This window comes from Cicer arietinum, chromosome 7, assembly GCF_000331145.2.
Source record: "Cicer arietinum cultivar CDC Frontier isolate Library 1 chromosome 7, Cicar.CDCFrontier_v2.0, whole genome shotgun sequence".
Lineage (NCBI taxonomy): Eukaryota > Viridiplantae > Streptophyta > Magnoliopsida > Fabales > Fabaceae > Cicer > Cicer arietinum.
Genome location: NC_021166.2, coordinates 16,605,096 through 16,617,033, shown reverse-complemented (window position 1 = coordinate 16,617,033; position 11,938 = coordinate 16,605,096). Strand labels below are relative to the sequence as shown.

The following is an 11,938-nucleotide window of genomic DNA, read 5'->3' as shown; positions in this document are numbered from 1 at the left end:
TTGAAGTTAAATAACTTGAAATTTAGAAAGTTCTATATAAAATATTTGGTTTAAAATAATTTACGAATTTGTGCTTTTTTCAATAGAAAAAATAATCCTAATAAAAAGTGGGAAGATATGCTATAAGTACATAGTAATCTTTCATCTATGAAATTCAAATGTGTGTATAAAGATCTTATAACCACTTACATACTTGAAAATGAAACACAAAAATGTGCCATCCACAGCTCTTTTCTTTATTTTTAATATTGCTTGTTCTTGCTTTTGAAGCTTGTGAATCCCAAGATTGTAGTAATCCACCACTAGACATTACCGTTAGTCAATCACAGCAAGCAAATTTTAAAACAATTCAAAGTGCCATTGATTCTGTCTCTGAACAAAATTCTCGATGGATTCACATTCATATTTTTCCTGGTGTTTACAAGTAAATTTTTATCTATCTTTTGTTTATATTTTTAAAAAACAAAATAAGGATTTATTTTATATATGCATGGAACATACATTAACATTTTGATTTAAAATTTGCATTTTCTTGTACGGGATTGAGCTATGTTGTATAATGTGGTGTGTTATTTTTATATATATCTTTTTATAAACAAAAATTAAATATTAGTTACCAATAAGCATTATGTGATTGGTGTAATGCAGAGAACAAATTCAAATTCCCATGAACAAACCATGCATTTATCTTGAAGGAAGTGGTAGCGACTCTACAAGTATCGAATGGGATTCACATCTCAATGCTACTTTTGATGTACGAGCAAATAACACTGTTGCCAAAAGTATTGCATTCTTGGTAATTTAACATCATATCTCTACTTACATCTATGATTTCATATTTATTTACAAATTTACAAAGATGACTTTTAGGTTTTTTTATTTAAATATCATCATTTTTCTAAAAAGTCACTAAAATATTCCACATTAAAAAATATATACCAAAATATCATTTTTCAACTTCGATCGCATTCTCGTTCTGAAAACACCAACAACAAAAAAAATCACGTAGGAGGTTGCATCTCGAGGATGCGACCATGTACAAGCCTTTAATTTTTTTATTTTTCATTTTAGTAATTGAATAATTATTTATTTAATAAATTAAAATTAATAAATATGTTTAAAAAAACAAAATTATATTAATAAAATTAAATAAAATACATTAAATTGAAGAAAAAAATGTGGTTTAGTAGATGTGCAAAATAAATAACTTATTTTAACAACTCTCTCCTATTTTATAGATAAATTTATACTATTTTAACAATTATCTTCTATTTTGCACATAAATTTGCAACTTAATTTTATTTTGCTAACAACTTTCTTTTATTTTTTTCTCGGGATCTAATAAATAAAAATAATAATAATTAAAAAAAATTAGTAAATTATATTAATGACATCAAACAAAATATATTTAATTGAAGAAAAAAATTAATGTGCTTGAATAAATGTGTCAAAACAAATAACATGTTATGCAATCTCTTGTTGCGTCAAAAAAAGAAACTTTTAAGTAGTCGTAGTACGGGGATGTACAAGAAATATGATATTTTAATATATATTTTTTAATGTGAGATATTTTAGTGTCTTTTTTATAAAAAAAACAAGGGATATTTAAATAAAAAAGCCTTACTTATTTAACTCAAATACAACCGTGAATTTTATAAAATATAAACATATCGATTGTACCCATAAAAATATAGACATATTGCCTCTATGGTCCATTAAAATGTGTCAATAAGTTCTTTAAGGTTTTTTTTCATCTAAGTTTGATCTCTTGGAACGTGCACGGTTGGGCCCTTATATTATATTGAGTTTCTCTTTAATTTTGTTAAAAAATACCTCACATCACTATGACTATTATGATGTTGATGTGTTTGTAATAGTGTTAATATGTCAAGCCCAAATAATTTTTAATTTAAAATTTATTTATTTTTAAATAATTTTCTTAAAAATAAAAATTAAAGTTATTAAGGTTTTCAAAACCATTCGAATTTATGAGTTTTCCATTGAAACCAAAATTAAAAGTAAAAATATAATTTTGAAAAATCAATAAGTTTTTTCTAAACCAGAATCCATTCAATGAAAACGGAAAAAAAAATCTCACCACCATGCACGATATAGAACTTAAATGATGTAACTGAAAAAAGACATATCTTAAACAAACAAATAACTTAAAATATCTTAAATGCACATGTTTCTAAAATATATATCCGATAAAAAAAAAATAATTAAGCCATTACACAATATATATATTGTATTCTATAAATTCATATTTTGGACTAAAGTATTCTATATATTCATAGAACACGCTCAACAAGCCAATATTGGAGGGGAAGACCCCAATCACACAAGCTGTGGCAGCTTTGATCCATGGAGATAAATGTGCATTCTATGATTGTGCTTTTTATGGGGTGCAAGACACTCTTTATGATCATCGTGGCCGCCATTACTACCACAACTGCTATATTCAAGGTGGAACTGATTTCGTATTCGGATATGGACAATCAATCTTTGAGGTAAAATAACATATATTCCATTTTATGTTCCTCTTCAAACTTTCTTTTGTATTGTTAAACAATTATTTAGAATAACTTATAAATTACTTCCTCGGACCTCGTACTAAGAAAATATTACTTTAAAAAGTTCATTATTAGTGACATAGTATTCTTTTTTTTTTTTCATATTATATTTTGCAAACATTAATATCCTTCAATATGTAGGCAAGTACATTAAATTTTTCAATGGGGAAAAATGGTCCGAAACATGATGGGTGTTTTACGGCACAAAGAAGAACGACAGCAAATGAATCAAGTGGATTTGTGTTTAAAAATTGTACATTCACCGGTACAAGAGGAAATGCTATACTTGGGAGATCTTTGGATGCTTATGCAAGAGTTATCATTGCCAATTCATACCTATCAAATGTTGTTACTCCTGTCGGTTGGAATTCTAGGACCTTTGTTGGTCATGAGTAAGATTTTTACATTTTATATTCAACTTGTCTTTTACACTTTTTGTTCCATTCAATTTAATATAATCATATGCTATTTACTTCATGCAGAGAAACTATCACGTTTGTTGAGGTGGGAAATAGAGGACCAGGAGCGAATCAATCCAAGCGAGTGAAATGGATGAAGCACTTGAGTGGAGCTGAGCTTGACCAATTCTTGAGTATCTCTTATATTGATAACGAAGGGTGGTTTCCCAAATTGCCAACAAACATCGTCATTTGAATTACTCCGTGGATTTTATTATATATGCACGTTAATTCTTTGTGAAACTTTTTATTTCATCTTGAATTAAGTCAAATGTAGAATTAATGTAGAAACTTTTTACAAAATTGATTAATTTAAATCAATTTTATTGTTCGTAAAATCTAACTCAACTAAATCAGGAATTGGTCTATTAAATGGTGTGTAGTTCATTTGTTGTGAATTTTAAATGTGTTTATCGCTCAATTAAAAAAACTCAATTTTATAACTGCATATTAAAAAATATTATTTTTTAGACAAAATGGGAAATATATATGTATAATAGAAATACAATTACTAAAGATTAGTTCCTCGTTGATTATACTCGATAAATTAATTATACTCCATAACTCTCAAACTTAGGATTATCAATTTTATACCTTTAAAGTTGATTTTAACTCCTCTAAAAATAGAACCAAAAAGTGTTAGAATTTGGAATAACAAATGCATGGTAGAAAAACCACAAATGGGAATAACCATATAGAGCATAAGGAGCATAAACTTGATGCAGGAACTGAAAAAAATCATTTTTTGTTCCTTACATGTAATCGGTGTCAAAATTCCATTTTCTGTTCTAACAATCAATAATTTCTATGGCCTATTCATATTAATTATATCATCTGACAATATAATTACAGCTGGCAATACCATATAAAGAAATAAACAAAGCCAAAAACAAGGAGATATTAAAAAATTATAAAAAATTAAAATACACTTTGTCCATCACTAGAATGACACTTAGCATGTGCTTGGAAAGGTGTCGTTTCACGTTGTGGCCGCACGTCACAGTGAAGCCATTTTGTAGCTTCCGAATATCACATTGAATTTGGCATTGGGCCGTGATAATGGTGCTTTCGGCACCACCCCAAACATACTATTATTCATCTGTCTTTTCAAGATTAGTGTCTTCCTTTTCCTCCTGATCTGTCTGTGTTGTAGAGCTTTTGTTCACCTCGTCAGAATTCATAGCTTCGGATTCTTTGGCATCAGCTGTTTCTCCATTATCCACTTTTGGCACTTCACCATTCTCAGCTATGGCATTGGCTTCTCCATTATTTACTGGTTTTGGGAGTTCTCTTGCAGAGGAAGTCTCTACTAGGCGGCTGATTCCATCATATACGTTCTTTGCATCCATAATAAAAGTTGATCCACCAATATAGCAACGCCCAAAACATGTAGCACAATGAGGATAAGCAACCTATAAATTGAATTTGGAGAAATTCAGTAACTAGTATATAGAAAGTCATGTGGACTGCACTAGTGGTGAGGAGCTTGAGTTCAAACTTCCAGTGCCACCATTGTATCAAAAAAATGCAGTAAGTATTTAAAGTAATTAATTGACAAATGCAGATAACCTTGAATAAGAAACAGTGACCAAGTTATAAAGTACCTCAATAAATGCCCGGCAAAGTGAGAGAAAAAGTCCCGATTCATTAGCCCTAAGAACCCGTGTTGTGTTGTACAGTAACAATGAATCAGAAACAGCCTGTAATCCCTTGATCAATTCTTGGGCAAGGACATGTTTTAAACTTATTGGGGCACAGGGCCGTAGCTCATTCATTGCTGCAGATACACCTACAGCCACCATAGAGATGCCGGTGCAAATGGATTTAGAATGGAGGAAGGAAATGCAGCATATATTAATAACACTACAACTCATCAACTATGAAATTTTCATTTTGTAATTTGCTTAGGCACACAAAGGTGTAAATCAAGAGTCTAGACCATACAACCATGTAGAGATAGTCAAATTAAAAACTATTTAATGGTGATAAGACCACTTAAAATGTTTAAATGACTATATTCTAACCCTGACAATTTGTGGTTAGATCTAATAGTCAAAATTTATTTATCACTCGTACAAATGACCCTGACTCATATGGGAACAGATCAAATTACAACAATAAAGGTAGAAAGGGTTGAAACATGCACAAGGCCTAAAGTACGTCACTGCCCACGAGATAGAAGTAGAGTTGCAAGTTGAAGAGATCCGAGTAGTAATCAGATTTGCAGAGATAAGTGTGGATTTTAAGAGATAAGTTGTAGCAATGGCAGGAAATTTGGGGATAAAAAAGGAAGGTAATTTCATGATGTTGGTGATGCAAAAGGAAGTTTTGTCCAACAAAATTGGAATTTGAGTTTGAAAACAGAGATGCAAGGGACAATAACTAGTGTAGTTACAATTTCCAAAAGAAACCTAGTAGAAGAACTGACTAGACTTACCATTTATAAAAACAGCAAGAGGTGGATGCTCCATCAAATAAGAGGGTGGAGTTACATCCTCCTGACTTTCTTCAACAGTATTTGCACGAAAGCCAACTGATGGCATGGGAACCCAGCGATGTGAATCCAAGACCAACTGAAATCAAATCATCAATTTCTCAAGTGCAATATAAAAGTAGGCAACATGCAGAAGAAATAAGATAAATGAGGTCCCTAGATGTTGACTTGTTTGCATAAATGAATACGATCAAATAATCGATTTGATATGTATAAAATCAATTTCAGGTAACTAGTATGTAAAAGATTTCAATTTCACTGGATTTACCTGAAAATTTTCTACTGCGGTACTCATATTTTTGGAGAATAAGTTGAGAACTGCCCTGAAAAGAAACCATCCTATATATTACAAAATGCTTCAAGTACAATATAGCCCAATAGATCATATAAAATAAACTTGTTTACTCTTCAAAAAGTGGTGGGAGCAAGCCTCGAAAATCCAATCCAACCCAACCAAGTCCCATAGCACAGTACTGTAAAAAATAGTGAGAAAATAGTAAAAATGCTGATGTAATTTTACAAGACTAGTAGGCAGATAAATCTTAAGTTTATTTTCTTTATTTTTTAACTATTTTTCCCAAGGAGGGGTTTGCAAGAAATTTATTGTACAACAAAATTTATATAAAAGAGTAAATAACCAAATTGGTCTTTGAAAAAAACATGAAGGCCTATTTGATCCTTAAGAAATGAAAAGCATCAATTTGGTCCATAAAAGTTATCCTAAATATGACTAATTTGACCAACATTTGAGATTTTAGAGAACTAATTTGGCACTTTCAATTCTAAGGAAGCAAATAGGTCTCCGGGTTTCTTTCTCAAGGACTCGTAAGGACCTTTACTCTTTATATAATTCATAATTTCTATATCCCTGTCCTGATTCTTTACAAAACCATTTTCAAGATTTCTAGGGGTACGATGGAAGAAGCTCACCATGCACTGATCCAGAATATTTGACAGTGATCCACCTTCAGTTATCTTTGGAAGCATAACTTTCAGAGTTTGCAGGTGTGAGGTAATTTGGTGCATTGCCCAACTAAAAAGTAGTCCACCATCATAGTTTTCCTCACTTCCCGATGTGTCATCAGCAAATATTGCTCGATATTGATTCACAACATCAAAAAGATGCATTCTGTGACAATTAATCATTCCTTTTAAGTATTCATAAGGATTTGCCTGGTCAAGATCCTCAAGGATACCATTAAGCCATGCTTCTCGACATCTTAAGAACTGACAATAAATATCTGTCGGTCAAATAGAAGAAGGGAAAACAAGGGAGTACCCAAGGGGCTGCAACCAAACTGAAAAATTCAAGGTAAAAAGAAATCAACAAGGGAAGACTGCATAGAAAATCCTTACCAGCAAACGCATTCCATACTCACTAAATACTCCTATTCTCCGTAAATATCCAATAATGCGCAGGCATTCAGGCAACTAGCAATGGAAGATAGATCATTAAGAAACTATATATAGAAACATTGTTTAATAAACTGCCATGTGTTCATATATTAAATAAATTAAATATAATCACTACATGAACCTGAATATTTGAGCGCAGTTTCTGAAGAAGCTGAGAAAGAAGTGATTGGGTAGTCAGTCTAACTTCTGCAGCCAATGCTTGAATAATGGGTAACCTTGGAAGGGAGGGTGATATTTAGTAAAAAAAAAGGGAGGAAAAAACAGTAAAAAAAAAACTTTCCTCAGAAAACTTGGGGAGATCACATCTAAAGCTAAATTACATGTGAAACAGCATGGAAGAAGCATAAACACTTACTTTGGATGCATGGTTGAAAGTTTGCCAACAAATGCTTCCAAATCTAGGGCTTCATCATAATTTCCATTCCGCACACACCTGCAAAACCATAAGAATTTTTCAGGTTTCTTACAATTTGCAAAAGGGTATGTAAATATGTTTTGACATACATACAGCATGTGGGACAATTAATTGCAGGAAATTCAGCAAGCGTAACTACATAATTTATCATTGTAACATACGTGTCCATAAGTTGAGGAATTTCTAGCAAGTCAAGCAAAGTGCTGTGATTGGTTAGCATTGTTTGGTTCATCTTCCTCTTCTCCAAAATCTGTTCTGCAGATTCTATGAACTCGGTGCATCCAGATGTCAGCTTTGGGATTTCATTTATCTGCAACAAAGGAGACAAATGCCTGAATCACATACACAAGGATTTCATTTTGATGAGGTGATGAAGATTATGAAGAATTTACAAATTTTTTGGCTGTGGAGAAGAAAATATGAAAAAAGGAAATAGTGAAAAATAATATATTTTTATATTATTTTGCATGAGTGAAAACAAAAAAGAAATTAATTTGTGTTCTCTCTCTGCTTGTTTGGTTTGATTGAAAAGTGAGAATAAAGGAAAACAATGTTTACTTAAAGTACAAAAATGCCCCTATAATTGGGAAGCAAGAGACATGGAATTGTGGAGCATGAACTTGACATCCCAGTTTAAAGTGGTTGATTAACAATTTATAGTGGTATACCAGAACGATGAATAAATATAGATGTAGTAATTGAATACCTTTAGTGTATACATGATAACAAATTACCCTATCAAAGTCAGAATGTCATTATTCTATAAAATGCAATTATTTATTATTAGCACTGTGGTAAAAAGTTAACAGGTTACACTGCTAAGGGCTGTGCTTATTATCCTTTGAGAATGGTTAGCAGGCAGGAGAATGCAATATTTTCCATTACTGTTGTATGCAAACAGAGAATCTTAAATGTTTTATGCACTGTACTAGTTAATGATACATAGACGCCTGTTATGCAACAATATTAACACAAACACAGCCATGAAATCATAGCCTACTCTTGTGAAAACTTAACCCAGCAAAGTAGAACCGTAATAAACCCAAGCACCCCTCATCTTCAACCTCTGTGTCTGTCAAATTCAGATCCCAATCAACACCAAACTGAAATCCCAACAAACACCAAATCAGAAAACCACAAAAAGTCGGGTCACAGTACTCATCAACATCATCATGCAACATCAAAATTTCTACCATATCACCGAGCCATGGCACCTCCCCTAGGTAATCTCAAGACACTGCCTCCCAAATCCAAATCCACATACCAACAACACAAATCTACATACCGTAACTCATCACTTCAAGATACCTTGATCAGTGACCAGCCTCTGCACCCCAAACTGCGCTCACTTCCAATGATGCACAGTGGTATAAGGGCAGAGAAGATGATGCTTGTTAATGAGGAGAAGACAGTGGTGGTGCTAGCACAAAGAAGATACTGCTTGGGACAAGGGCACGGAAATATGGAAGTGATAAGGATATTAGTAGAAGAACCAAAAAATGCCCCCTTTTCGCCACTGCTTTTCTTCACCAAATGCAGATATTGCAATAAGTGAGACCCAATTTTGTCTCGCAACATTTTCACTACTTCGCCAAACAAGGGAGATTCTCTATTCGTCCCCTTGGAGCTAAGAGTTTTATTTATGCCTTCCTTGTTTCTATCTTTTTCTTTGGTTATGTGATCATCTTAATTCAGATTCAAGAAGAGTAATATTCCATACAAATCCTTTTCTTTTCTACTTGTCCTTCACTTTTCATGTTCATTTCTATTAATCAACTTCACCAAGGGCCTGTTTAAATTGACTTATTTGAGTTTACCTACTGTCATAACCACTTGTGAGACTGTTTGGGAAAACTTATGAAATGTCCATAAGCTATTTTCAGCTTATTTCCATAAACTATCCAAGATAGCTTATGAAAACAACTTATAACTTATATTAAAACAGTTTAACTTTATTTTATATTTTGTTACATAAATAGTTTATACATAAGCACTTACTATATGATAAGCATTTATGTTATAAGCACCTAATTAAGTTGTTTATCCAAACATGACACAAATGGTGCAGTACTTTGGCTGTTCGTGTAGTTCTCACTTCTAATTCTAAGAACTCAATATATTCTATGAATTGAAATCCAACAAAATACATTCCATACTATTGCACAGTGCTGAAAATGTATCTATAATTTCCTTCCCCTAATTAAAAATAATCAGGAACCGTCACAACCAGCCTTATGATATGCTATTCAATGTTATTGTCTTCAACAACGAAATTGCAATGATTGAACTCCTTTAAACCACAAATAAAATCCCCAATTCCCCTAAAAACAATTCATAAAATAAATTCAATCTAGAAATAATACAGCAGAAACATTAGGATATTTGCAAAATAGCAAGCAAATCCCTTGCATTCAGGTTTGAATTTAATTTGCTTCAAATCCAATCTACATTAACATCAACAACAAAAACAGAGAGAAAAATGAAACATTAGGAAGAAAAGGATACCAGAGATTCAAGATGATTATCAATAGAGGAAACTTCCTGACGAATAGCAAGCAAGGCATCAGCGGCAGCAATAAAGGAGCGATAATTAGCGACGGCGACCTCTTGCATTTGACGACGGATCCGTTCGGCATCAACGCGAAGAAGTTCGGGTTCCTTGTGAAGGCGATCGAGGGTGAAGGAAAGGAGTTCGGAGACATAGGGTTGTTGCGATTCAGAGGCCAATGGAAGAGAAACTGAAACTTCCATATCTGATCCTGAAATTGCACCTTCCCAGTCCATTGTGTGATTGAGAGTGGGAACTCCGATCTGGATCTGCGGTGTCTTCAAAAATGTGGTTCTTATAGCGTTAGTGTCATTTCTGATATTGTGACCTCAGCATGTCAAGAAGCAATTCTATTGGATTGCAATTTGCAGCGAGCTAGCTTACTGTGAATCAATGAGTAAATCCTTTGAAATGACAATCAAAATTGATAAAATAAAACAATGGTTCATAGCAATTGGTTCTCCTATTTTAGTTGAAAGGCGAAAGTAGTTCTCCTATTTGATTTATCCTTGGTTTTAGTGTCTCAAATATAATTTTGGTACAAAACTTATGAAATTTTATTTTTTTTATATTTATTTAAGTCACATCACGCCTCAAGATCTCATTTGCAATAATCGTATTTTAAAAAATGAAATTTCATCAAGTTTTGGACCAAAATTCTGTTTGGGGACCAAAACTGATGAGAAATAAAATGGGAAGACTACTTTCGCAATTCAGCTAAAATAAGTGGACCAAAACTGCAATTAATGCTAAAATAAAAAATACACACAAAACTAAATAATTGTAGAAGATTATATATGTTTATGCTTTTTTTTTATTGAAAAGAAATTAAATTATGAAACCAAAGTAATTATCAACAAAAATAATATTTAAAGTAAAAATCAAAGAATTCACTAGAACTAAGTTAAACAAATAAGAAAAGTGGTTTTTATTAGCTAATTAATAAACATAATCATTAGTCTCTTAAAGATGTGAATTACTAAAGTTCTTTGATTTGAATGTTGAAAAAGATAAGTAATCTCTTGGAGAAAAGATTGGACATGCATACTTAAATACGATATTGATTTGATCATATTGACCATCACTTTAGAGTCTAATACAAAAATAATTGAAGAAAAGTTTAGTTGTTGTGCAAACATAATACTTAGTCTTACCGTCCAAAAGTGCATTCCAAACTATAATGCAAGAATCAACTATATTGTAAGAATCTTTGATAAATCTATCATCTACATCTCAAACAAAACTAGTGTAGGCAGAGTTACCAAAAGAAGCTATAAAGGAGCCATCCACGTTAACTTTGAACCAACCTTCAAGAGAAGGAATTAGAGCATCTCCAACGGTAGCCAAATAAGTTTGTTCGTTAGCGTGTAGTTACATAACATTTAGTTTTTGGCGAATTCACCGTTGGAGTTGTGTCAAACTGTCATCACGATGCTCTCATGAAGGGACTGTATTTTCATAATTTAATAATAATAAAACTATAACTGTTATCTTTTTTTATTAATTTATTAATAATAATAAATTTATGATTGTGAGTGAATCTTATTTAATAAACTCGTCTTTAGTTCACCGTTGAAGTAAAAAATAGATGAATTGCTTCACTGTTGGAGATGCTCTTAACACAAAAGTTCGCATAAGAAATTATGAAAGAGTTACAAACATACTTAGCTTTCATAATCTTTACCCACAATTTATTGGAATATACAATAAGTTGTCCAAGTTAATTTTATCATGTAGGCCTTATTTAGCATCCTAGAACTTTTGAAATTCAAACCTCTCTAATTTTGGACGACAAATTTTATCCCAAAATAGTACCTTACATTGTTTTGCAGTGATACTCCAAATGAATTCTCTACAATTCTTTTATGCTTCATCACACACAAGCATAAAATTTGGTATGATTGGATTATATAACCAGATATATTGAAAAGGAAAACTTGAGGTAAGGTTACTCTATTTGCAAAGAAAATAGTCTAGGCTTTTCAACCAATAAATTTTTGTAATATCTTTTTTGATAAGATGTATCTTATGTTC

The 11,938-nt window shown here is 31.9% G+C and overlaps 2 protein-coding genes across 2 annotated transcripts; one reads left to right on the top strand and one right to left on the bottom strand.

Moving 5' to 3' along the window:
* The first annotated feature begins 212 nt into the window (after window positions 1-212).
* Window positions 213-3,227, top strand: LOC101511712 (probable pectinesterase 29). The gene is made up of 5 exons (XM_004509447.1): window positions 213-424; window positions 649-796; window positions 2,298-2,510; window positions 2,715-2,965; window positions 3,056-3,227. Exons 1-5 carry the CDS (start codon window positions 213-215, stop codon window positions 3,225-3,227), a joined length of 996 nt encoding a protein of 331 aa, XP_004509504.1.
* A 533-nt stretch (window positions 3,228-3,760) lies between these two features.
* On the bottom strand, window positions 3,761-10,322 carry LOC101508808 (conserved oligomeric Golgi complex subunit 8). The gene is made up of 11 exons (XM_004509355.4): window positions 9,862-10,322; window positions 7,518-7,666; window positions 7,297-7,374; window positions 7,063-7,156; window positions 6,882-6,956; window positions 6,456-6,752; window positions 5,931-5,998; window positions 5,794-5,848; window positions 5,469-5,604; window positions 4,636-4,820; window positions 3,761-4,443 (listed from the first exon to the last, which is right to left on the bottom strand). The coding sequence occupies exons 1-11, from the start codon at window positions 10,138-10,140 to the stop codon at window positions 4,123-4,125; spliced, it is 1,737 nt and encodes a 578-aa protein (XP_004509412.1). The 5' UTR covers window positions 10,141-10,322; the 3' UTR covers window positions 3,761-4,122.
* Between the last annotated feature and the right edge of the window lie 1,616 nt (window positions 10,323-11,938).

What these genes read in the sequence shown, in the direction of transcription:
- LOC101511712 (XM_004509447.1), top strand. Translation starts at nt 213, where the DNA reads ATGTGCCATCCACAGCTCTTTTCTTTATTTTTAATATTGCTTGTTCTT. An exon ending in CCAAAAGTATTGCATTCTTG is followed by an intron (nt 797 to 2,297) that starts GTAATTTAACAT and finishes ATATATTCATAG; the next exon opens with AACACGCTCAACAAGCCAAT. An exon ending in ATGGACAATCAATCTTTGAG is followed by an intron (nt 2,511 to 2,714) that starts GTAAAATAACAT and finishes TTCAATATGTAG; the next exon opens with GCAAGTACATTAAATTTTTC.
- LOC101508808 (XM_004509355.4), bottom strand. Translation starts at nt 10,140, where the DNA reads ATGGACTGGGAAGGTGCAATTTCAGGATCAGATATGGAAGTTTCAGTT. An exon ending in ATAATCATCTTGAATCTCTG is followed by an intron (nt 7,667 to 9,861) that starts GTATCCTTTTCT and finishes CCTTTGTTGCAG; the next exon opens with ATAAATGAAATCCCAAAGCT. An exon ending in TTTGCCGGGCATTTATTGAG is followed by an intron (nt 4,444 to 4,635) that starts GTACTTTATAAC and finishes TTCAATTTATAG; the next exon opens with GTTGCTTATCCTCATTGTGC.